At 42.6% G+C, this 22,734-nt stretch overlaps 1 protein-coding gene across 1 annotated transcript in view; it reads left to right on the top strand.

The window, feature by feature from the left end:
* Positions 1-22,734, top strand: part of HEG1 (heart development protein with EGF like domains 1) — an 85,294-nt gene that overhangs the window by 13,436 nt on the left and 49,124 nt on the right. The window contains exons 2-5 of the mRNA XM_077830369.1: positions 15,855-16,199; positions 17,105-17,431; positions 20,160-20,492; positions 22,029-22,370. Of these exons, the coding sequence (XP_077686495.1) occupies positions 15,855-16,199; positions 17,105-17,431; positions 20,160-20,492; positions 22,029-22,370 (1,347 nt within the window). The remainder of the gene's footprint in view (positions 1-15,854; positions 16,200-17,104; positions 17,432-20,159; positions 20,493-22,028; positions 22,371-22,734) is intronic.

The following is a 22,734-nucleotide window of genomic DNA, read 5'->3' as shown; positions in this document are numbered from 1 at the left end:
TCTGCCTGATGGAGGCAGTTAGAAGGCGATTAGAGAAGAAGGAGGTGAAAGAGGCAGCGCTGGGGTGAAAGGGAGATTTGCTAGGGAGAGGTGGGTGGACTTCGAAGGGCAGTGTGCAAGGAGCCAGCCATGAGGGACATAGACCGTATGACCCATGAGGCTGACCAGTGGGACACCGACAAAGGGAATAAGTTTAGGCACCTGTGGAACTGGTGTGGCCCTCCAGGTGAGGAGCTGTCACTTATGGGTGGACCTGCTGGAAAGAGCGTGGTCACTGTAGCGTTGACGCAAAGGAGCTTTGTAAGCGAGAGAGAGACAAAGGCTGGACAGCTGGGGTGAAAAGTGGGCTTTGCAGCCAGGGAGAGGAAGGCGTTGATTCCCTTGTGGGGTGACACAACCTCTCGTTGAAAAACTTCAGTTATTGTGATGAGAATTTACAGTATATTATTTTCCTAAGCAAGTGTTTGATGTCACTTTCTATTATTTATATTATGTTATCATTCCTGCCAAATGCCTGGGTTTTTCCTTTTTAAAGTTCAACATTTGCTCAGCTCTATACTAAGCCCAACTCAAAGAGTGGGTAGATTTTCAGAAGCAGAATGTGGTTATCCCATTTGGAATCTGGCCTGAACCCTGGCTTTGAAACCCTTCCTCTTTTGAAAAGTGTTACAGTAACTTTGACCACAATGACCATTGACCTGAGTTTTCCCTCTCATCCATAAGGCAGCACAGGGCTGCAGATTCATGAAAATAAGAGAATGAGCTGGGTATAGTGTGGGACAGGCAGTGTGCAAGCATCCATTACACAATTCAGCTCCCTATTTTAGCATTGCTGCAACTCTAAGCCACTTCCCCCAAGCCAAGCCAGCAATTTCTGTCCAATAGTGGCATGTTTGTATTGTTATGGACAAAAATTGTAGTGTTGCGGCCTCCAACCTGACAGACACTTTCTCACTCTGACCTGAATTCCCACTTCTGTGCATAGAACAGGAAGTGATGAAACCAGTTCAAGCGGAAGCAGAGTTTTGAATGTGCTAGTTTAATTTCTATTACACACCCTACAAACAATGTGGATGCTATGTAGAATCAGAATCATACTGGCTGTTCTCATGGGATATAGTACGTTTTTTGCGGAGCCAAGATGGGATTTTGAACATTCTAAAAAGTTGAAAATTTGGAAATGGTTTAGAAAAGAGAGAGAAGAATGATTCAAGGTCAGGAAAACCTGCCTTAAAGTCAGAGATGTAAGAAGTTCAATCAATGTAGCTTATCTAAGAGAAATTAAAGAGGTGATTTGATCACAGTCTACAAGTAACCACCCTGGGGAATAGGCTTCTGATGGTATATTGCTCTTTAATCTGGCAGAAAAATGCATAAGAGCTAATGATAGAAGATGAAGCTAGAAAAATTGACTAAAAGTAAAGTGCACATTTTTAACTCTGAGAGTATTAAGCATTGGAAAAACTTACCCAGGGAGGTGGTGGATTCTCCCTCGCTTGAAGTATTTAAATCAAGGCTGGGTGTCTTTCTAAAAGATCTGTGATAGCTCAAACAGAAGTCATGGGCTTGACCCAGAAATTATTGGGTGAGGTTCTTTGGCCTGTATTACACAGGAAGTCACATTGGATGGTCATAATGGTCCCTTCCGGCCTTAATAACTATTAATTTTCTTTACAGTTAATAAATATGCATAAGAGTATGTGGTGTGTGTCATAATATGTGGTAAGATTTGTTTTTCTTGGCTGCTGTGTGTATCACTTTGCAGATCTAACAGAGAACAGCCATATGAGCAAAGTCATCTGATTCTAGACATGGGGACTATATCCCTTTTCAGTGACTCTAAAAAAAGACAAAGCTGTATTTATGTGTTGGAACCTGAAAATGAAATTCCTCTTCTGAGGAACTTACATTCTAAAGGAGACTTTACACAACAAGGGTTTGATGATAAACACTAGGAGAACAAGGGTTGCAACACTGAAAGATATAATGAGGTAAAATAATTTTTGTTTGACTTTGGATTTAAAAAAGACACCTTGGAAGTTCGTAGACACGGTTCATAATGAAGACCTGGGTAAAGGTTGGTACTGGAAGATCCTGACTGCAGCCTTGATCCGGCAAAGCACTTAAGAACATGAGTAATTCCATTGGGGTTATTCACATGCTTAAAGCTGAGCACATGATTAAGTGCTTTGCCGTGGCCATGGTCTGCAAATGGGAGGCATTTAAAGGAGGGGAGTGAGATTCCATGGCACATGGGGTCAGCAAGGAGATTCCAGGCACAGTGGTGATGCATGGAAGAAGTCACTGAACAGCTTTGTTGTAGAAGGAGACCTGGCAGAGCACAGATCTGCTTGAGTCCAATAGTTTCATTTGCAGTAAACTCATTCCTGTCCTCCAGCCAAACTGAATTGTGGCTTTTGTGGGGATGAATGCTGCAGATGTTAGAACCCACAGGATCTTTAGTACGCTGTAATCCACCTCCCCTATCCTGAATCTTTGCGTTCAATTGAAACAAGGCTTTGTTATGCTTTGATGAGCAGTGGAAAAGCCATTCTAGCACTTAGGCTTTTCATGCACCAGATGGCAGGATGGCTCATTAGGGGGAAGCAAATGATAGGGTGTTCAGATCAAGTACAGTTCAAACCAAAGCACTGCACCGTTCCCAGACCATGTATTGGAAGGATGTGACTGGACAGAAGTCAGACTAGTGGCATTGCTGCAGTCCTGCATCCCAGAGAGCGCTGAGATGTGCAATGGGAACTCAGCTACTGTCTGGAAGCAATGTGGAGAGATGCAGAGAGGAATCAGTTGAGGTGTCTTTTGCTGGAGATGCATTATTAGCTCCCAGCAAACTGCTCAATCAGTGGGATAATGCTTTCTGTGTTGCTGCATGCGAAATGATAAACACTTTTATGGGGCTGATTAACAGCCAACGCAAATCAGCAGTGTCTGATCACCAAAGAAGCTTTTTACTGCAGACCTGCTTCATGTTAATGTGATCCTTGTTACACAATGGGATTAAAAAGCAATGAGACAACGGTAAATACGTGTTTAAAAATTCACTCCAAAGGGAACATTTGCAAGTGCTGGGCTGCCCTTTTTCAGGTTTCGAAGACGAATCAGCTTGGGAGTGGGCCAGAATAAGGTGCTGGGTAGGAATGGGTTTAAAGAGCAAAGAACTGTTGGAGGGCAGGTCTTGAAGTGGAATAACATTTTTGAGGAAGGAGTGATGGGATGAGAGGCACACAGGGCCCGATCCTGTACTCCTAACATAAACAAAAGTCCCATGGGTGTTTTATCTGCTCAAGGAGTACAACGTCGAGTTAAGAAGAGAAAAGATGGTTTTGTGGTTGGACGTCAGGGGCTTGAAGTTGTGCTCTTAGTTCTGCCAGTGACTTCCTGGGTGACCTTGTGCAGACCATGTTCCGGAGTTCTAATCCTGGCTCTGGCACTTACTTCCCCTGTGGCTTTGGTCAAGTCACTTGACCTCTTTGTACCTTTTTTGTAAAAATGGGGAAAACAGTGCTTTCCTACTGGGTGGGTGGGATGGGGGGGGAGGGAAGTATGTGGTAAATCATTCATGTTTGTAAAGCACTGTGAGATCCTGGGATGGAAGGTCTTTCAGAAATGTCAAGTATTAATTATTTGAAGGGCTTGGGTTGTTTTTGCAGACTAAATATGGCTGAATATTTTTAACACAAGTCTTGTCTACACAAAAAGTTATGCCACTTCAACTCTACTGGTATAGTAAAAGCTGGAGATGCTGTTAGCCCAGTAAAAAAGTGCTTAACCAGGTATAGTTTATTCTCCCATATGGTAAAAAAATCACACCCCTAACTGAAATAATTATACTGGTACAAAATCTGTATGCGTACCAGGCCTCAAGCAGCAAAGTTTTGGGGTTCTCATTCAAGGTATGCTTTAGTCAAACACAAGTTATTGGGCTCAAAGCAGGGGAACCTAGGTGAAGATCAGTGACCTGTGATATAGGGGAGGTCAGATGTGATGGTCTAATGCTCCCTTCTGGCCTTAGGGTTCACTATCGTAGATTTCAGAGTAGCAGCCATGTTAATCTGTATTCGCAAAAAGACAAGGAGTACTTGTGGCACCTTAGAGACTAACCAATTTATTTGAGCATAAGGTTTCGTGAGCTACAGCTCACTTCATCGGATGCATACTGTCCTAGAGTTTCAGTTTGAAACTTTTGAGCTCCGCACACCTTTTCCTATTTAAGAACCTGAATCTGTGAGTTGCAGATCACTCAACGCCTCCTGGGGTCGGTTCTGGTGTTGTTACTGAAATCTGTTCCTATTGAAGGAGAGTTTTCCTGTGCCTTTCCATTTAAATAAGTGCAAACGGCTGCTGCAAACTGTCTAATGGAGCAACAAGCTGTGTGATACTCTGTTTAACATTCAAAGAGTAATTAATCTTTATGTACAAGCAGCAGGCTAGCTGCCTCGGAAATATTGTTCCATCAAGCCCCGTGTAAGTTTTCTAATGATTAGAAACTTTCCAGACCCACTGGGGTTTTTTTTTCTCTTTCCTTACACTTACTGGAGCACTGCAGAAAAGTCTGTGCTATAAATTAACTTGTATGCTTCTAAAAGTCAGCAGTGACATTGTCCTGATGTTTTAGGGCTTAGTTCACTCCATTCAACCTGTACTGTACACACCCAGGGATCTGCTATGGGCTTTACTCTTTTTTTCTCTCTCTCTCTTTTGCAGCCAGGATGTTTTTTCTTGCTTTTTTATTGTTCCAATGACCTAGCAGCTCCACTTTGGTGGAGTCTTGCCAGTCAACTTCCTCTCCCAGCCGTCTGACAGACTCCAGCAGCACTGCCCTCAGAAGGGAGCAAAAATTAAAATGACAGCAAAATACATCTCTAAAGGGCTTTTCTCTTTCCTCAGCTGCTTAGGGCCTGAAGCATTGATGCTGCCTTCCAGCTAATGAAAATGTCAAGGGAACTTTAAAAAATGTGTGTGAGGGGGAGGAATTGGGTGGTCGACTTCTTTGTTGTGCTTCATTATAAAAGAAAGGCCTGAAAGATTTTTGAAAATAAATTGAAATCTTGCTAGTATTTACCATTAGAAATTGAGGTCTTTTACATGCTGTGGGTGGCTGGGGAATTATTAGGATCACATAGCAGAAAGTGAAACCTGATTAACTGAGAAGGGAAGGGAATTTTTGTTGTTATTATTCATAGTATTTAAAAGATTTTTTTCTGTTTCTTTTTATTAACACTTATTTAACTAAACCATTGAGAGAGAAGCTCCATTTCAGTAAGGAATTGGCACCCCTGTGCCTTCAGTGAAGGGCCGAGAAAAGTCCCCAATAAACATCTCTGATTCCTCCAGGAAGTCCTCCCGCCCCTTTCTCCCCCCTCTTTTTCAAGTTTCTCCTCACCTCTCCTGCCATCTTATATCCTACCCTTACATTTTAAGGACTCACCAAAAGGGACAAGCTGTGAGCCTCAGTGATTCAATCACAGACTCCTATAGCCTTTTGTTTCCCCACGTAAAGCTTGATTGCCGGATGGCGATTGCTACAGAGAAAAGATTCCCTTGTGGTTTTTGTTTTAGCGTGTTCTGTGTTTCTGAGCAGAGGCAATGAGAGCCGTGCTTGAGTGACTGGCATAGATGCCTCATGCTGTGTGGCTCCACTGCCTATCTGACTAGTGTGTTTTCAATTTCCTAATATCCGTGAGAGGGGAAAAATGGAAGGTGTTCTCAGTCCATTTGTTATTGTAGAGCTAGGGTAAGTGCTTACTATTGTTATTATTGATTGGTATTGTGGTAGCACCTAGGAGCTCAAGTCATAGCCCAGGAGTCCATTGTGGTAGGCGCTGTAGGTGGGCATTGCTGGGCTGGTTGTCCTAGTATTAGTCTTGGACAGTTATAATGATCTTCTTTGGAGGAACCTATGCAAGATATGGGCCAAATTTCCCACTTAAGAGACTGGGAATTGCTTGAGGTTCCACCTGGTTGGTCTTTTTAGAAGTGGGAAAAGTTTCACTGCCCTCGCGGCCAGGGAAAGGTTCAGCCTCCAAACCCCATGCATCCCCAAGATTCTTCGGAGGTCTGGGCCATCCATGAAGAGGACATGCGTCTCTATAACACTTCCAAGCTCCAGCATGTGCCAGTGACGTCCATATGCAGTGGTGCTGCTGGTCATAGTGGGGCTCGCTGTGTTTATGCTGAGCCAGCTAGCGTGAGCTCACACAGAGGTGGCCCTGCAAGGTTAAGTTGAGGGATCTACACCATAAAGAGCGGTTGTACCCTCCTACCCCTTCCAAGGGAGACTTCTGTGAGCGAAGACAGAGGGGGAGTGTGCTGCGGAGCCAGCGCTGGGCAACAGTCTGGATTTGCTGTTTTGTTGTCTCCTCTGCTTGTGAAGGCAGAGAGGGGTGGGTGGGTGAAATGGGTGCAATGGGAGAACGTAAAGTCTGTCAGTGCATCTGTTCCTTGTCCCATAACTCGCTGGAGACACACAGTAGCTCTCTGGGGGATAGAATGTGTAGAGAGGCTTAGTGCAAATGCTGAACAGAAACAAAACCATGTTGGGGATACTGGACACTGAGTGATACTTAATGTGTTTCCCTGAAGATGCTGAATTTTAAAAAATAGCTGTGCATGGATGGAAAAATGGTGGCCTGCTAGAACCTGGGTTTGCTGGCCTCCAGGACCCAGTGCAAGCCCCAGCTGTTTTCTCATGCAGTTGCTTGAGATTGGATGGGATACCAGGGATATTCTCAGGAAGAGGGAGTCTGGAGATGATGTTTTTTGATGCTGCCCTCCATTGTGGCATTGTTAGTGCCACTCATGGTTGAGAGAGACTGCGGGACTTGCCTATTGATTCTGGCTAGTGTTAGCAGGATATTTCCTAGAGATTATGTTCTTCAGTCCCTTGCCCATTTATAAATATCAATAGAAATAATGAAGAGGTGAAATGTATGTTGCAACCCCCCCTTTAAACTCTTCTGGTGGCTAGTGCACCACACAAAGGCCCCTTTTGAAGGAATAATATCAACATGTTTATACTGAACTGACCAGTTTAAAGCATGAAAAGGGGTTTTTTTTATGCTTCAGATTTTTTCTCAGTGCTGTTTCAGGGTAAGGACAAGGAAGGAAACTGAAAATCCCACAGAGCCCTGGACAGTCCAGATTTAGGGCTGTAGCTTTTGTTCATACAAACTCACTTGGCTCCCAAATGGCCTCCACCCATAATCATTACATCCGCAGCAGTGTTTCAAAACATGACACAGAGCCATTTTCCTGGTGGCTGATAAAGACACAAGCAGAAGTATGTGCCACCTAGTGAGATTGGACAGATTCAGCAAGTCGATGGCTTGCTCTGGTCTTTATTGATCCTTCATGGCCTAATCTGAGTCCTAAAGTTTTCCTGCAGCTGGCAAGGAGCTTTCTGTGTTTAGATTTTTTTTCCCTCTGTCTCTCAGTCTGATGCTGAGATTATGTAGTTGAACAGATGGGAGCTTTACAATTACAGCTTCTCTTTCTCATGAGAGATCTACTTAAGTATGCTTCGTCCCAGAAAGGCACAAAACATCACCTTATTCTTCTCATACAATAACTTAACACAGCTGCACCGTACAATGAGCCTGTCCTTCCACTGCTAAATGTTACCTTCTCTTCTCAAATGAGCTGTGAAGGGAAGATTAACAATCAGGCATGTGGGGGGAAGTGACTGCTATACATGATGGAAACTGAGTTAAGGGTGGTTGTTTCCTAGAATTGGGTGACTAGGATATTATCTTTTATCAATTTTTGCTGATTAATGATTAACTCCGATTTAATTTTGCTCCCTGGTTAGAGGGGATCATTTCTTCACTTCTGGAGGTTAAATTAGGAAATCCCTTCTAGAGAAGAATGGAGAATACTTCTCAGTTCAGTGAACATGACATAAATGGATAGATCAATTCATGTTGCATGGTTTGTACAGGTATTAGCCCTGGCACTGTGGTCAAATTTCAGCTCAGGTGATCCCATTCTTGGCTTTTAACCCCCCTGCAATTTTAAAGGTATACAATATTCTTCTTCTATTATTAATATTCTTCTAAAATGTATGTCATGTCGCAGTTTAACAGCAGCGGTGTTCCACCCCAAGCTGCCTGCATTTCAGTGAAGGGATCCCCGTTTTAGGGTCTGCTTCTTTTAAAATCAGTTTGGGATTTGCTGTTGACGTCCCTGGGAGCAGGGCTGGGCTGTTCACTTGTCAGCCTCTATAAACTAAACAAGGATAAGCCTGTGTAGTACTTGGCTGGGTGACCTCCAGGAATAATCCTTGGGTGCTCAAGGGACTGCTGTTGGTGATTAAGTGTCTGTCTGACTCAGTATTGTACTAATGTCTTAGGGGATGAGGTGCTATCTTTCAGTTCAGATATAAAACCAAGTTGCTGATGGAAGATCCCATGCAAGGGTAGAGGTGTGGTCCCTCAACATCCTGGCCAAATTCCAGTGTGGATAGTTACATTTGGCCTACCTAAATTCCCCCTGTAGTTCAGATTGGATATTGCCTTCTTCATTTCCTGTCCTAAAACTGTTCTGTAGTGTTCCGCATCAGAGGGGACTGCATTTCACTGGTGAGCCAAGCAGCTACTTGTGGGAAGCAGCCTGGCACAGGGGAGCAGGTGCAGGGCTGGGACTTGGGAGACCTGCGTTCTAGTTTTGGTTCTGCCATGGATCTGCTGGGTGATCTTAGGCAAGTCACTTGCCCCTCCCTGTGTCTTTCTCAGGCTTGGCCAGCTGGCTTGTAAAAGTTGTGCCAATTGCACATGCTATGTGGGTCTGTTCTGCCCACCCCAGCTCATGAGGTATGGCAAAGGCAAAGCCAAGCAAATTACCTGCCATGATAGAGAGAGTCTGAATAAAAAAGATTAGTCCACCTCTGTCAATACTGGGTGTGAATAATAGTAAAGAAGCAGAGAAGTTAAACTGTGCTGAAGTTAGAGATGATGCACAGGCAAAATTTTCATCCTTGCCTGCCTCCAGCCCACCACAGGGAGCGTCTGCCATGCTGTCCAGAGTGCAGTATGGTAGGCCTGATGCAACAGGAGGTGGAAATCCTACTCTCTCTACTCCCCGTTCAAGGCCTTTAGGTCACAACTGTGCCCACCATTAGTAACCATGTGCTTTGTGACAATCGGCTTGAATGATGTCCATTGATATAGTTGGTGTTGGTCCTGCTCTGAGCAGGGGATTGGACTAGATGACCTCCTGAGGTCTCTTCCAACCCTATGATTTTATGAAAACATTGTGATTAGCTTTTAGCTTAACAACCAGTTCCAGAGTGGCACAGTTTACATGTGATATGAGCCCCAAGGATGAAGGGAACTTTGGGTATGTAAGCAGGGAGAGACCGGGACTGTGATGCTGACACAAAGTAGGGCCTCACTGGCGCAGGAGAGGGAATAAAGTCCAGCTATGTTATACAGAAATACTTTTAACGTGTCTGCATGTGTTTGAAGACTTTCATAAGCTGGTTACAGAGCAAGGCTGAAAACAGCAGACACTAGGGCTGAAAAATCTGCTGGAACTTGACCTGTTTATACTGGACCGGTTATAACTGCGCTGTGAATAAGTAGCATACTTTTTGTGCTTACAAAGAAAAAGTAGCACTTAAGATTAGATATGTCTGGTAAGCATCATTGCTAGTCCTATAGTTCCAACTGGAAACAAAAATACTGATGCTGCAGGTGTGGTGCGACAATTTCACGTGACCATTAAAATTTTTGTCTTGACAGCTGTGACAGCGTAGAAGGAGTTTATTTTTTAAATCAAAGGGAACAGCTTAGCATGTGACAAAATCTTAAGTGACAAAACTGTACCTGATCTATGGGACTGCTTATAGTCTAAATCTTCAGTGGATCTGAAGAGACCAGATGGTCCTGTGTTTATTTTATTTTGCAATAAATTTGGGTCTGGGTCATTCCGCACAAGCGGAGGGTCATGTTGAAGACCAGTTTCTGCAAGGGAGTCAACAACAATCTGATGGTAATTGTCTCACATCTCTGATTGACTTGATGGCTGTGTAATGAGCCCAGATCATATATTCCTTGCTAGGGACTCAGCAGTCATTGCAGATTTTTGTCATGTTTGATTCTTTCATTCTGTCTTGGGTGTCCTTATTGCAAAATGTGGGCCAGATTTTCAAACGTAACTGAGTAAACTGTGCCCTCAAAACCAGGTAACTGAGCCTGCATTGGCATGCTTTCTTCCTCCTTCGCTCATGCAGCTGCACATACTTTGTGTGCAAAATTGAAAGTGCGATTCTGCTCTGAAAATGGCACCTTCTTACTCAGTGGAGCTGCTCCCTGGCTGTATTCAGAGTTAGATCTACTGACTTGAGTGACTAAGACAAGTTTTTTTACTCCCTTTTTATTCCTGTTTGCCCTGCAGAGCCAAACTAGTGTAAGGAAAGCAAACTGAATTATATCCCGGGAGAATGAATTGGATTCTGTTCTGACTTGCACACCATAAACTGAGCTGTGAAGTTCCAAGAATAGTATTGGATTCTGCCCTCCTTGAAGGTGGTGGCATTGCACAGGTGTTAGTGAGGGCATAATTTGAAGACAGTGGAGCTTCACAGGCGTAGCAGGCCATTTATCACTGGTGATGTTGCAAACAGGAAAGAACCCAGATCCCAGGGTAAGTTTGCTGGGCAAGCAGCTAGAAAAAACACATCCGTCTTTTTACTTTTAAACTGATGACATTTGATCAGGAGTCACTGAGAGACCATAAGTATGGACCCAGGCTGTCCTTTTTTACAGAATTAATTTTAACAGCAGAGCTGCACTCTAGGCACCTGAATTTGTCCTGAATTATATTATTGCTCTGTGCAATCTGCCTGAATGTATCACCGTATATACGTTAGCGTGCCCTTCTGATAGTTCAGTGACAAGTTACTCAATAGTCTGGGAAGGTAAATCTTACTCTATCAGTATTTAGCCCCAAAAGGATTTTTCAGTTTCTGTTACTTTACATTTATTGTATAGAGCAAAAATGGATGCGAGAGCTCATCTCAGTGTTTCACCAGCAGGGTGATCTGCTATTTCACATCTGAAAGCTTTTAGGGACAGATGGATGCAGAGAAGAATTTGGTGCCCCTTCCACAAACACACCCACGTTTTTGAGCCTCAGCCCCGCTACACAAGGACAGTCTGGGTATTGACTTGCAAATAAAATGCCAAGCCCGACCCCCTCTGCTTCAGAATCCCTGTATCCAAAAGGGCCGCAGCAACAAGCAGCTTGTTAAAGGGGAGTCGGCTTGACTTGTTGTGACTGTGCTGGATACAAGAATTCTGTCTGGATGTTGGTTTGAAGAATGGAACTGGGACAATTGGTGCTTATTTGCATGGGAGTAACAGCTGAATGCATAGTCTTTGATCAGCTGATGTCAAAGCACATGAGCGACTCTGCCAAACTCTTGTTGTTGTTTGTGCTCAGCATTATGCAAACGTATTATTATTTTATTCATATTACTGTAGTATCTAGGAGCCCTATTCATAGACCAGGCCTCCATTGGGCTAGGAACAAAAAGATAGTCCCTGCCCCAAGTGATTTACAATCTGTATTAGAAACAAAGTGCCTACTACAAAGTACTTACTATCTAAATCAAATACTTTCCATCTCCCTCTCTCTTCTTGCTGCGTTCACATTGAAACTGCTGTATTTAAGAGAGATCATATCAGCCAGGAAATGCAGCCACCTCTGGTGTGGCAGGCTCACCGCAATCCTACGTGACATTTCTGGGAAGATGATTAAGAATACGTACAAGGTTAAAAATGAGGTTGAATTGCCCCCCTGGAATTTAACCAGGGCCTGGCAATAAACACCCCTGCTCTTGTGAAAAGTGCTAGGCTGGGGAATACAGGAACGGCGAGCAGGGTTTTCCTCTTAGCAGCATGATCTTTGGTGGAGTCTGGATGATCCCACTTCTTTCTCCATGATTGTCAGTTACCTTGTTCTGAGGTGCCCAGTAGTCAGTAATTGGGAGTGGGATGATGACACAGGATATGCTATAGCTTTGTGAATCCCAGTGCTGCTGGATGTGGAGGAGGAGAAGCAGGTTTTCATCCGCTAGATTTTTCCTCATTTATCGGAATGCTGCAGACCCACTCCCTCACTGCTTCCTACCCGTCTGAAGATGGAGAAACAGGCTAGCTAGTTTGCTGTACTGCCCACACAGGAGCCAAAGAGGGTTTGGGAATTTCAGGCTGCTCTCCTAGAAAATTGCTTATGGTAATCAGCAAAGACTGAGTGGGCTTTTTGTTTTGTTTTAGTTTACAGTGAAGCCGGCAGATTTGGCATTTATATAGATTTGGGGGGTTATTTGAACACAAAACATTACTGAAGCCTCAGGGGCTGCAAACTTAGATTAACTGAACTCATGTGTTTTGGTTCATGAGATCAACATGAACTGAAATCCTCATGTTTCCCACAGCCATACATATACGCTTGGCAGAATTTGATTTTAATGTTGACAGTTACTATTGGTAATATTGATGTTTATTGATAAGCATTTTTTCAATGTTAATTGGTTTTAAATTTTCACAGTTGCAGGAAATGATGCAGAGGTCAGATAATAATTATTTAATGACAGGAGATTCTTAGACTCAGAAATAAGTTAAAGCTTTATAACTGTTAAAACACAAATTATCTACAAGAGATGGTCAAAATAGACAAAGTAAATATCCTTAAATCAAACTCCAATAAGTTCTCAAGCAGCATTTTTCTTTCTTGGCCTCTCTGAAATTTTGATTACTACAGATGGAAATGTTTTTTTTTTTTGTCGGTTTTGTGTCCGTACATTGAAATCAACACTTGATGACATTTGCTGATAAAACTCTGATGCTTCCAAGCCCCCACCCACACTCTCTCTCTATGTATATTGTGTGTGTGTGTTTGTGTGTATAAGCCTGACTTCCACAAACTGCTCACTGCAGTTATAGTTAAGCACTGTGGTCAGAAGGTATTGGGCTATGGAGTAGTACTAGGCTAAAACTACAATGCCAGCATACAGACTTACTGGGGTCAGCAGTATTTGCTAATACTATAATGCAGTGGTCCCCAAACTGTGCGGCATGTCCCCTACTGGGGCACAGAGGAACATTTGTTGGGGGGGACCCACCGTCGGGCCAGGAGCCAGGGGTGGTCCGGGCGAGCCCTCATAGGGAGGGAGCGCCACCCAGGCCCGCTGTGCCCCTAGCTCCACTCCAGCCCCAGGTCTGGCCTCGGCCACTGGCTCCTGGCCCCACTCCCGGCCGTGGTTCCACTCCTGACCGCAGCCCCAGCTGAGGCCCTGACTAGGGTTGCCAGTCCTCCAGGATTGCCCTGAAGTCTCCAGGAATTAAAGATTATGTCATGTAATGATATCTCCAGGAATTCATCCAATCAAAGTTGGCAACCCTAGCCATGACTGCCCCAGCTGCAATTCCGGCCCCGACTGTGGCCCCGCTCCCAGCCACACCTCTGCTCCCGGCCTCGGTCATGGCCCCTGGCTCCCAGCCTCAACCGTGGGCCCAGCCACGGCCCCCGGTCCCAGCTGTGGACCCACTCCCGGCTGCAGCCCCCGATTCCCAGCCGCAGCCCCCAGCTCTGGGCTCGACTGTGGGCTCGCTCCTGGCTGAGGCCCCAGCGGAGCACCAGCCCCGCCCCCAACCGCGGCCCTCTACCGCAGTCCTGCTTCTAGGAGGGAGGTGCAGACCAGGTAAGGGGGGGTGGACAAAAATGTTTGGGGACCACTGCTGTAATGGAACCAAGAAGCTGACTAATGAACAGCCACTTCAGTCCTTTTTTAGGAGCAGATTTGTAAAGTTATGTAGGGGCCTAAAGATGCAGGTAGGTGCTTTTGAAAATCTTAGGGTGCCTAACTCCCATTGGTTTCCTGGGGGCTGTGGAGTCTCTGGGTGCAGGAGGCACGGTGCAGAGCTGGCTCAACTTTCTCACAGTAGAGTCTGGCACAGGGAGGAGGAGTGAAAAGCAAAGATGCTCAGAACTCTTTTTGCTTCTCTATGGATGCCCCCTCCCCACCTGATGCTGCCTGGGAACACAGCTTTTGCAGCCTGTCAGAACTGGCCAGCGAGGAGTGGTCCGAGTCAAATCTGAATGGCATCCAAAACCAGATGGGACCTATTTTCCAGTTTGGACACAGTCAGATCACAGCCCAGTTCTCCTGAGATTTCCATTATCCACAATGGCTGAAATTTGTTTCGGGAGATTTCTTCTACTTAGGGACGAAGTCTCTCGAGAACAACTTGTTAGGTTTTGGTGCTGGGCCTCAAACCTGGGCCTGAATGATAGCCCTGAATCAGCCTTGAGTGCCAGAAGAAATCTAATCTAGCTCTGAATGCCACCTTCTCTCTGAATACAACCGTACCTGTTCAAAGTGACACACCAGCAGTAGAATGCTTGTACTACGTTGAAAATGTTTTCAATTACGAACTTCAAAAGTAAGTCTGGTCAAAAAGTAAAATAGGGCAGGATAAATGTTTTTGATATTTTCCAGTAGATGACTTTTTTTTTATTGACATTGTGATGGAAAAACAGGCTAAAAATTTCTCCAAAATCTTGTCTCATTTTTTGACCTCGTACAGAGTGGGTGAAATTTTTGACATTTGAAAATATGACTATTTTTAATTGAAGTTTCAAATTCTGATGAGGAGCAGGGAAGGATGACGTATTTGGGGGGAAATTTAAAGAAAAATTATATCTCATTTTCCTATTAGCCTTACTGAATAGTTTTCACTGACTTATTTCCATTTCCCCTCGATCACTGTCTTTTTCAGACTTTGTACAGAATGTGATTGAAATTGCTGCACACATCTAGTTGATCACTGCACGTTATGTAGATTTAACTGTTGAAGCCACTTTCAGAAGTAATCATCATAAAATGATCCCACTTATCCTCAGAGAACATTAGAGGCACTATTGTGATAGCTAGGATTCACTTCATGGTAATAACTAATTACACTTTCCCCTGATTGCTCACCTTCATCTACAGACCTCAAAGGGACGTACAAAGATAGGTCAGCACTATGATTATCAGACTGTTTCACAGGTGGAAAATAGAGATTAAGGCCCTGTTATACAAGAGTTCTCATCAACCCAGAGTGCTTCATTTTTGGGGTGCACAATATGGGGTACCCAGTCTGACATTTAGAGATACAGAGAAGCAACCGCCTCTCTTAACATCAACATTAAAGTAATAGCACACAGCTGTGGTGGAGTGAAATGAGGATAGAGTAGGGAGACCAATGTTTTGTTTCTGATTCTACGAGAGACAGTGGCCAAAATTTTCTAATGCAGCCCTAATATTTTGGTGTCTCCCTTTTTTGTTGGCTAGATTATACCAACCTCTGACTTTAAAGTACACTTTTCATCTTATTATCCAGGAAGAGAGAAGTTTCTAAACTCCAGTTTTTTAAACCACTGAAATTCCTGATAGATCTTCCATTACTAATAGTTGGCTTCCAAGACTAATTGTCCTGGAGGTACCAGCTCTTTTAGGGATTCCAGTTTATAAGTATTCCATCAATAATTTCTTTTTAAGGGATTCATTTTTACTATTTTTAGAGTAATTCTCCCAAACTGTTTCCCAGACAAAGAGAAGGAACCAAATGCAGCATGGCTTACATTGCACAAACTCATTGATTTTTGAATTTGACATCATGGGCTAGATTCTGCTCTCATTTACACTGGTGTAAACCCAAAGAATCTCCATGAATTTCAGCTTAATTACTCCAGATTTCCCCCTGTGTAACAGAGATCAGAATCTGATTCTGCAGACTTGGTATTCATGCAGATAAAAAAAATGTCACTTCCCTTTTCCTCCCTTTCAGTCATTGGAAGCGGCTATCAGACACTTAGAAGTTCAGATATTGAAATGAGGACTTCCAGTTCTCCTATGGACAATATGGAGACACTGACTACATTCTCCATAAGTGGAGAGAGGACGTTGCTGTCTATAACAAACAGTGCCATGTCTACAACTGCAACAGAAAGCACCACCTCTTATACAGAAATGATCAAATCTTCAGATTTAACCCAGCACTCCTCTTCAGTAGAGCAGAACAGAAGAAATAGCTCCTCAAGTGAGATGTATTTCACTGAGCCTGGAACGGAGCCTTTGATTGCACATTCTTCAGAGATACCAACCTATTCATCTTCACAAAGTGATCCTCCAGGTGAGTTTTATCCTCCATAAGAGCAGTAGTCTTGGTAAACCCCACCCAATACTCTGCACCAAATGTAAGTAATGATTTATAAAGGAATCGTGCCCTGTTGTTGGGTAACTATATTCTAGGACATTCTTAATTTCAGGGGGTGATTTTTTTTTTAAAGAAAGGTGATCTGTTTTTTTCTGTGAGCTTCTTAGAAGCTTCATTTGTCATTCTTGACCAACCAGTGACATGGAGAGGGAGTCCATTATTGGTAATTTATGTTAACCATACATATGTCTCTAAGTTATTGAGCTCAGCCATCCAACCCTTCTGAATTTCATTACAAACATTAAGGCGACTAACATCTTTGATGGCCTTTCAGGACTGATTCTCATTTACACTAAGGCCCATTACGCAGCTCTGGCAATGTGACAGGGCTGTAGGGTAAATAAAAATCATTTTCTTATTTATAGGTAGAGATCCTGCATAGAAAGGTTTCAGTCAGTGATTTTTTTCTTAGACCCTTATCCTGAAAACACTTAACTTTCCTCATGCACATGTCCCATTGACTGTGACCAGGAGTACAGCGGTGTACATGCTTGAGTTTTTGCAAAAGCAGCAGGGCTATTGGTTGTTTGTTTGTTTTTTTCCCTAGTGATTGAAAAATTCTCATATGTGCTATATGTGTCTGATTACAGCGTTCACACTTAAAAACATGCTTAATTCCACTGGATAATTAGACAATATCACCCCAGTATTCGCAGTATTCTCTGTGTGAAGTATAGGGAAGTTTAGGTAAGAGTGCAAATATTGTAGCAACTTTAGCTACTTGTATAAGCCAAAATTGGCATGTCTTTAAGAGCTGCCACTGTAGGTGCTGTTAGCACAACAACAATACAAATATTTTAATTCTCCTTATTGTATTTCAGCCATTGGAAGCAGCCACAAGACAGCTAGCATCTGGGATATGGAAAAAAAGACTCCTAGTTCTCATACTGATAGTTTGTACATTTCACCTACATTCAGCAGAGGTGGGGAGAGGACAATACAGTTGCTAACAAACAGCATCACTTCGACTAATTCACTAAAAAGTGCCTCTTCTCATTCAGAAATTGCCATGTCTTCAAATCTATCCCACTCCTCAGCTTCTATATCACCGTCTGGAGGAAGTAATAGATCGTCAACTATCCCTGATCTCCCTGAGTCTTCAACAGGGCCTTTACTTATATATTCGCCTTTAAAGAGTGGTCTCCCAGGTGAGCTTTACAGTCCGGAGGCTTGTCATTTCACAGTAAAAATATGATAAAATGTCATTTTTTGAAAATATAGGAATAATAGTACTAAGCACTTAGCAATTTTTATTGAAAATTTAGAGAGGGTTCAAGAATTATTTAATAGCTGTAAAATATGCCTTGCAGTTAAGAGATTTGCAGTAAGAGATTTAAAGAACTCAATCTACTTAGCAAAGATAAGGTTAAGAGCTGACTTGAGCATAATTAGGTATCTGATAGTAGATTCCTCTTTTATTTAGCAGACAAAGGCATAACAAGACCTAGTCGCTGGAAATCGAAGCCAGACAAATTCAAACTGGAAATAACTTGCAGATTTTTACTAATCAGGGTAATTGAGCATTAGAACAATTTTCTGAGGGGCAGGAGGGATTCTCGTGAAATCTTTAAATCAAGTTTGGAAGTCTTGCTGAAAAGATACGTGCTCTAGCTCCATCACAGGTCATTAAGCTTGATACAGGAATCGATTGTTGACATTCTATGGCTGTTAAGCAGGCAGTCAGACTAGATCACCGTGGTCTTTTCTGGCCTTAGAATCTGAAAAGTGCTTTTCAGCCATAAATCTCATAAAGCTTCAAAAGGATGGGTAAGTATCATTATTCTAATATTACAGATAGGAAAACAGAGGTAGAGAGAGGTTAAATGGTTTGACTGAGGTCACAAAGGAAGTCTGTAACAGAGCCAGCATGCAAACCTAGGCCTCTTGAGTCTCAGTCTTGTTTGCTACCTATTGGAACAAATGGCTTCCTCTGAATTGTGTCCTTTTGTCAGAAATTCACACTAAAGGCCACTCTAGATTTCATGAGTCAATAATATTTTTGTAATGGTTCAGTTATTCTTGGAGATTCTGAAATGCTTTTTTGTAAAGCGTTGTGGGATCTACTGATGAAAAGTGCTATATAAGAGCCAGGCCTGATTAGTAGTTGTACTTCTTGAACAACTAACTGTGGTGGAGAGGGAGGTCATTATCGGTAATTCACACTTTGTGCACTTAGGCCATACATTTAAGAAAGATCCTTTGTACACAGTCTCCCAGATATGCTGAACTTAATTGCAAACACGCTATGGTATTTTTATTATTTATTTATGATGACTTTTTAAAAATAATTTTTATTCTATTATTTTATATTTTTGGGGATTTACTGTATTGTTCTTTTAGTGCTAACAGTGTGATAGGCCCTCTCCAACAGATGTCAATCATGCATTCTAAGGGCCTGATCCTGCAAGCTGATCTGTCCCCACATGAAACTCAGTGACTTCACTGGGGAACCGGTCCACCTGCATGGGTCTGTTTGCAGGGGCAGGGTCTACATGGACAACATACAGACAGGGGAGGGACAAAGGGGAAAATGCAAAAGCAATGCAGTTTGGTGAAGTTCAGTATGCATCTTTGTTCATTGATTTTTTTTTTCCTTAACTGATCCTTTAATAGATTTTTAGCCATTATTTTATCAATGGTTATCAATGGTTGGTTGTCCAACTGGGAGAACATATCTAGTTGGATCCCCTTAGGGTCTGTCCTGGGTCCAATAGAATTCAATATTTTCATTAACGACATAGATGATGGAGTGGAGAGTGTGCTTATAAAACTTGCAGATGACACCAAGTGGGGAGGGGTTGCTAGCACTTTGGAGGACAGGATTAGAATTCAGAATGATCTTGATAAACTGGAGAATTGGTCTGAAATTGAGAAGCTGAAATTCAGTAAAGACAAGTTCAAAGTACTGTCCTTAGGAATTAAAACTCAAATGCACAAATACAAAATGGGGACTAACTGGCTAGGCAGCAGTACTGCAGAAAAGAGTCTGGGGACTAGAGTGGATCACAAATTGAATATGAGTCAACAGTGTGATGCTGCCGCAAAAAAGACAAATGTCATTCTGGGATGAATTAACAGGAGTGTCATATGTAAGACATGGGAGGTAAATGCTCCACTCTACTTGGCACTGATGAGGCCTCAGCTGGAGAGCACTGTGTCCAGTTTTGGGCACCACACTTTAAGAAAGATATGAACAAGTTGGAGAGAATCCAGAGGAGAGCAACAAAAATGGTAAAAGGGTTAGAAAACATGACCTCAAAGGAAAGATTGAAAGAATTGGGCCTATTGGGCCTAGAGAAGAGAAAACGGGGGAGGCGGAATCTGATAAGTCTTCAAATAGTAAAAAGTTATTATAAAGAGGATGGTGTTCAATTGTTCTCCATGTTCACTGAGGGTAGGATAAGAAATAATTTGCTTAGTTTGCAGCAAGGGACATTTAAGTTAGATATTAGGAAAAAATTTCTAACTACAAGGCTGGTTAAGCACAGGAACAGGTTCCCTGAGGAGGCTGTAGAATCCCTGTCATTGGATGTTTTTAAGAACAGGTTAGACGAACACCTCTCAGGGATGGTCTAGGTATAGTTAATCTTACCTCAGCACAGGGGGAAGTACTAGATGACCTTTTTGAGGTCCATTCCAGCCCTACATTTCTATGACTCTATGAGTAGACATCTGTCAATACTTGTTGGGTTTCCTCAGTATAAAGGTTTCAGTCAATAATTTCTTTCCATGGTATCATTTATTTTCTCCAAACTGCAAAATTTTCATTTTCCCCGCTACATACAAACTGTGAATCTGAGTATTATTGGAAGAAAAATTGTCAAAGTGTTTTGACTTATGAGAATGGAATTTTAATATTTCTTTATCCTATTTCAGCCATTGAAGGTAGCCATCAGCCAATTAGTGGCTCAGAGAAAAATATTGCCAGTTCTCACATTGCCAGTACATACATTTCAACTACATCCACCAGAGCTGGAGAGGGGATGTTACAATCTCTAATAAACAGCAGCAGATCTTCTAATGCAACAGGAAGCTCTACTTCTGGTACTGAAATGTCCAGCTCTTCGTATTTAACCCAGTCGTCATCTATATCTTCTATAGCACTGACCAGTGGAATTAATATCTCATTGGCTGCCACAGATTTCACAGAGCCTTCAACAGATCCTTTGCTTACACCGTCTCATTCTGCTTCAGAAACTGCTTCCAAAGGTAAGCATTATTAGTCCACTAGCTTGCTGTTTTAAAGTTTTTTAAATTTATTTTAAAAAGCCTTTGTGAACAAAATGCCTAATTATTCTTTTACTAGAGGAGGAATAATATAATATTTTGCACTTATATAGCCTTTTCCCATAGATATCAACAAAATTCACAGCTAGGTATCCATGGGTAGGTATCATTACTAGAGCTTGTGGGAAAATGGAGGTGTGGTTTGGATTTTTGGTGGAAAATTTCAACTTTTTGTAGAAAAACTGAAAAGTTTTTGGTTTTCAGGGTTTTGATTTTTTGATACTTAGTCAAAAATTTTACACAGAAAGCTGACACTTTTCATGAAAATTTTATTTAGTCAAAATCCAATTTTCTGTCAAAAAATAGTTTTTACTATCTCTAATCATTACCTCCAGTCATGCAGCAAAGCTGGGATTTGAACCCAAGTCTCCTGAGTGTTTGTCCTTTGCTATATCTGTTGGACCATACTGCTGCCTGTGAACTGAGTCCGGTCATCAGTAATTCAAACTAAAGGCCGTGCTGACTTTGTTGTGTCCACTAAGATTTGTGGTTCTTGGCCAGCTACACTGGAGAAGGAGTCTTAATATCCACTTATCCCACCCCTTAGCATCACATGTGTTTTTGAATATCTCTGAGGGTTTGTCTACACTGGGACACTGTTACACAGCAAGCCACTAGTTTGCCATGCAGCAATATCCTGTGTGGACAATGCTGTGGTGCACAAATGGTATGTCTACACTGCCATTAAACACCCACAGCTGGCTCATGTCAGCTGGCTCAAGCTGCTGGGCTGTTTAATTGCGGTGTAGACTTTCAGGCTTGGGCTGGAGTCCAGACTCTGGGACCCCGCAGGGGAGGAGGGTCCCAGAGCCCAGTCTCCAACCTGAGCCGAAACAGCCTGATAGTCAGAGCCCCACAAGCCGAAGTCAGCTGACACAGTCCAGCTGCAGGTGTTTAATTGAAGTGTAGCCATACCCTAAAAGTTCCAGGAGCATTGGCCATGTCTGCTTGTATAGTAAGTCAAAGAATGGTCCAGGACTTCTACTGCATTATAGCAGTGTCCACACTGGATGTTAGCATGCAGCAAGCTAGTGCACTATAGAGTCCCACCTTGTCTTGCTGCACAGTAACATCTCATGTAGACAAGCCCTTAGTTATTCAGTGTTCTAAGCGTGCTGAATTAAATTCCAAATATTTTTGTTGTTTTATAATTTGTAAGTGCTAGCAGCATGGAATGCAAAGCAATATCACTGAATGATGAAGTTAAGCATGCTGATAGTTATTGCCACAGTTTTTTTAGTTGCACTTTTCATGGTTTATGTTAATTTTTTGCAAGTACTAATTTCACATGTTGTTCCTCACTATAAAGGGTTCAGATCTCTCTAAACTAGCAATTTTTCCAGAATGAAAAGTACCCGTATTCAATATTCATACATGCACTATTTGCATCAGGGTGATATGAGAAGAAAATATATCTGGATTTATGTATATGGAATTATAATCTTTATAATCTTTTAGCCATTGGAAGTAGCCACCAACCAATTAACATCTCAGCTACAGAAAAAAGGACTTCTGATTTGCATACCACCAGTACATACATTTCAACATCATTCACCAGAGGTGGAGAGAGGACGTTAAGGTCTCTAATGAACAGCAGCATATTACCTGATGTAGCAGACAGTTCCACTTCTGACTTAGAAAATACCAAGTCTTCAGATTTACTGCAGCCCTCGTCTCCTGGAGCACAGGCTGGAGGAAGTAACATCTCATCAAGTGACTTCACTGAGCCTTCCACAGAGCCTTTGCTTACACATTCTTCCAAGGTCCCAAGTTATTCGTCTTCCCCAAATGATTTTGCAGGTGGGTTTTGTGATTCTCAACTGTTTAATGCATCATTTACAAACAAAAAACAATAAAAAGTACCTCCCATCCCCCAAAACTGAGTCAACTCTTTTTTTTTTTTAAGAATCAGTTGCTCTTTAATTCAGACTCATACTTATCTAATGTCCTTATATGCCCCCCGTCACCACAGTATCTGAGCACCGCATAATCTTTAGCGTATTTCTCCTCACAACACCCTTGTGAGGTAGGGAAGGGCTGTTATCCCCATTTTGCTGATGGGGAGCTGAGGCACAGAGAGACTGACTGGTCCAACGTCACCTAGGTAATCTGTGGCAGACCAGGTGTTTGGACTTGGTTCCCCTTATGGTCCTAAGCTAGCACT

This window comes from Eretmochelys imbricata, chromosome 11 (genome assembly GCF_965152235.1).
Source record: "Eretmochelys imbricata isolate rEreImb1 chromosome 11, rEreImb1.hap1, whole genome shotgun sequence".
Classification (NCBI taxonomy): domain Eukaryota; kingdom Metazoa; phylum Chordata; order Testudines; family Cheloniidae; genus Eretmochelys; species Eretmochelys imbricata.
The sequence above is the reverse complement of the archived record's forward strand: the minus strand, read 5'-3'. Positions and strand labels throughout refer to the sequence as shown.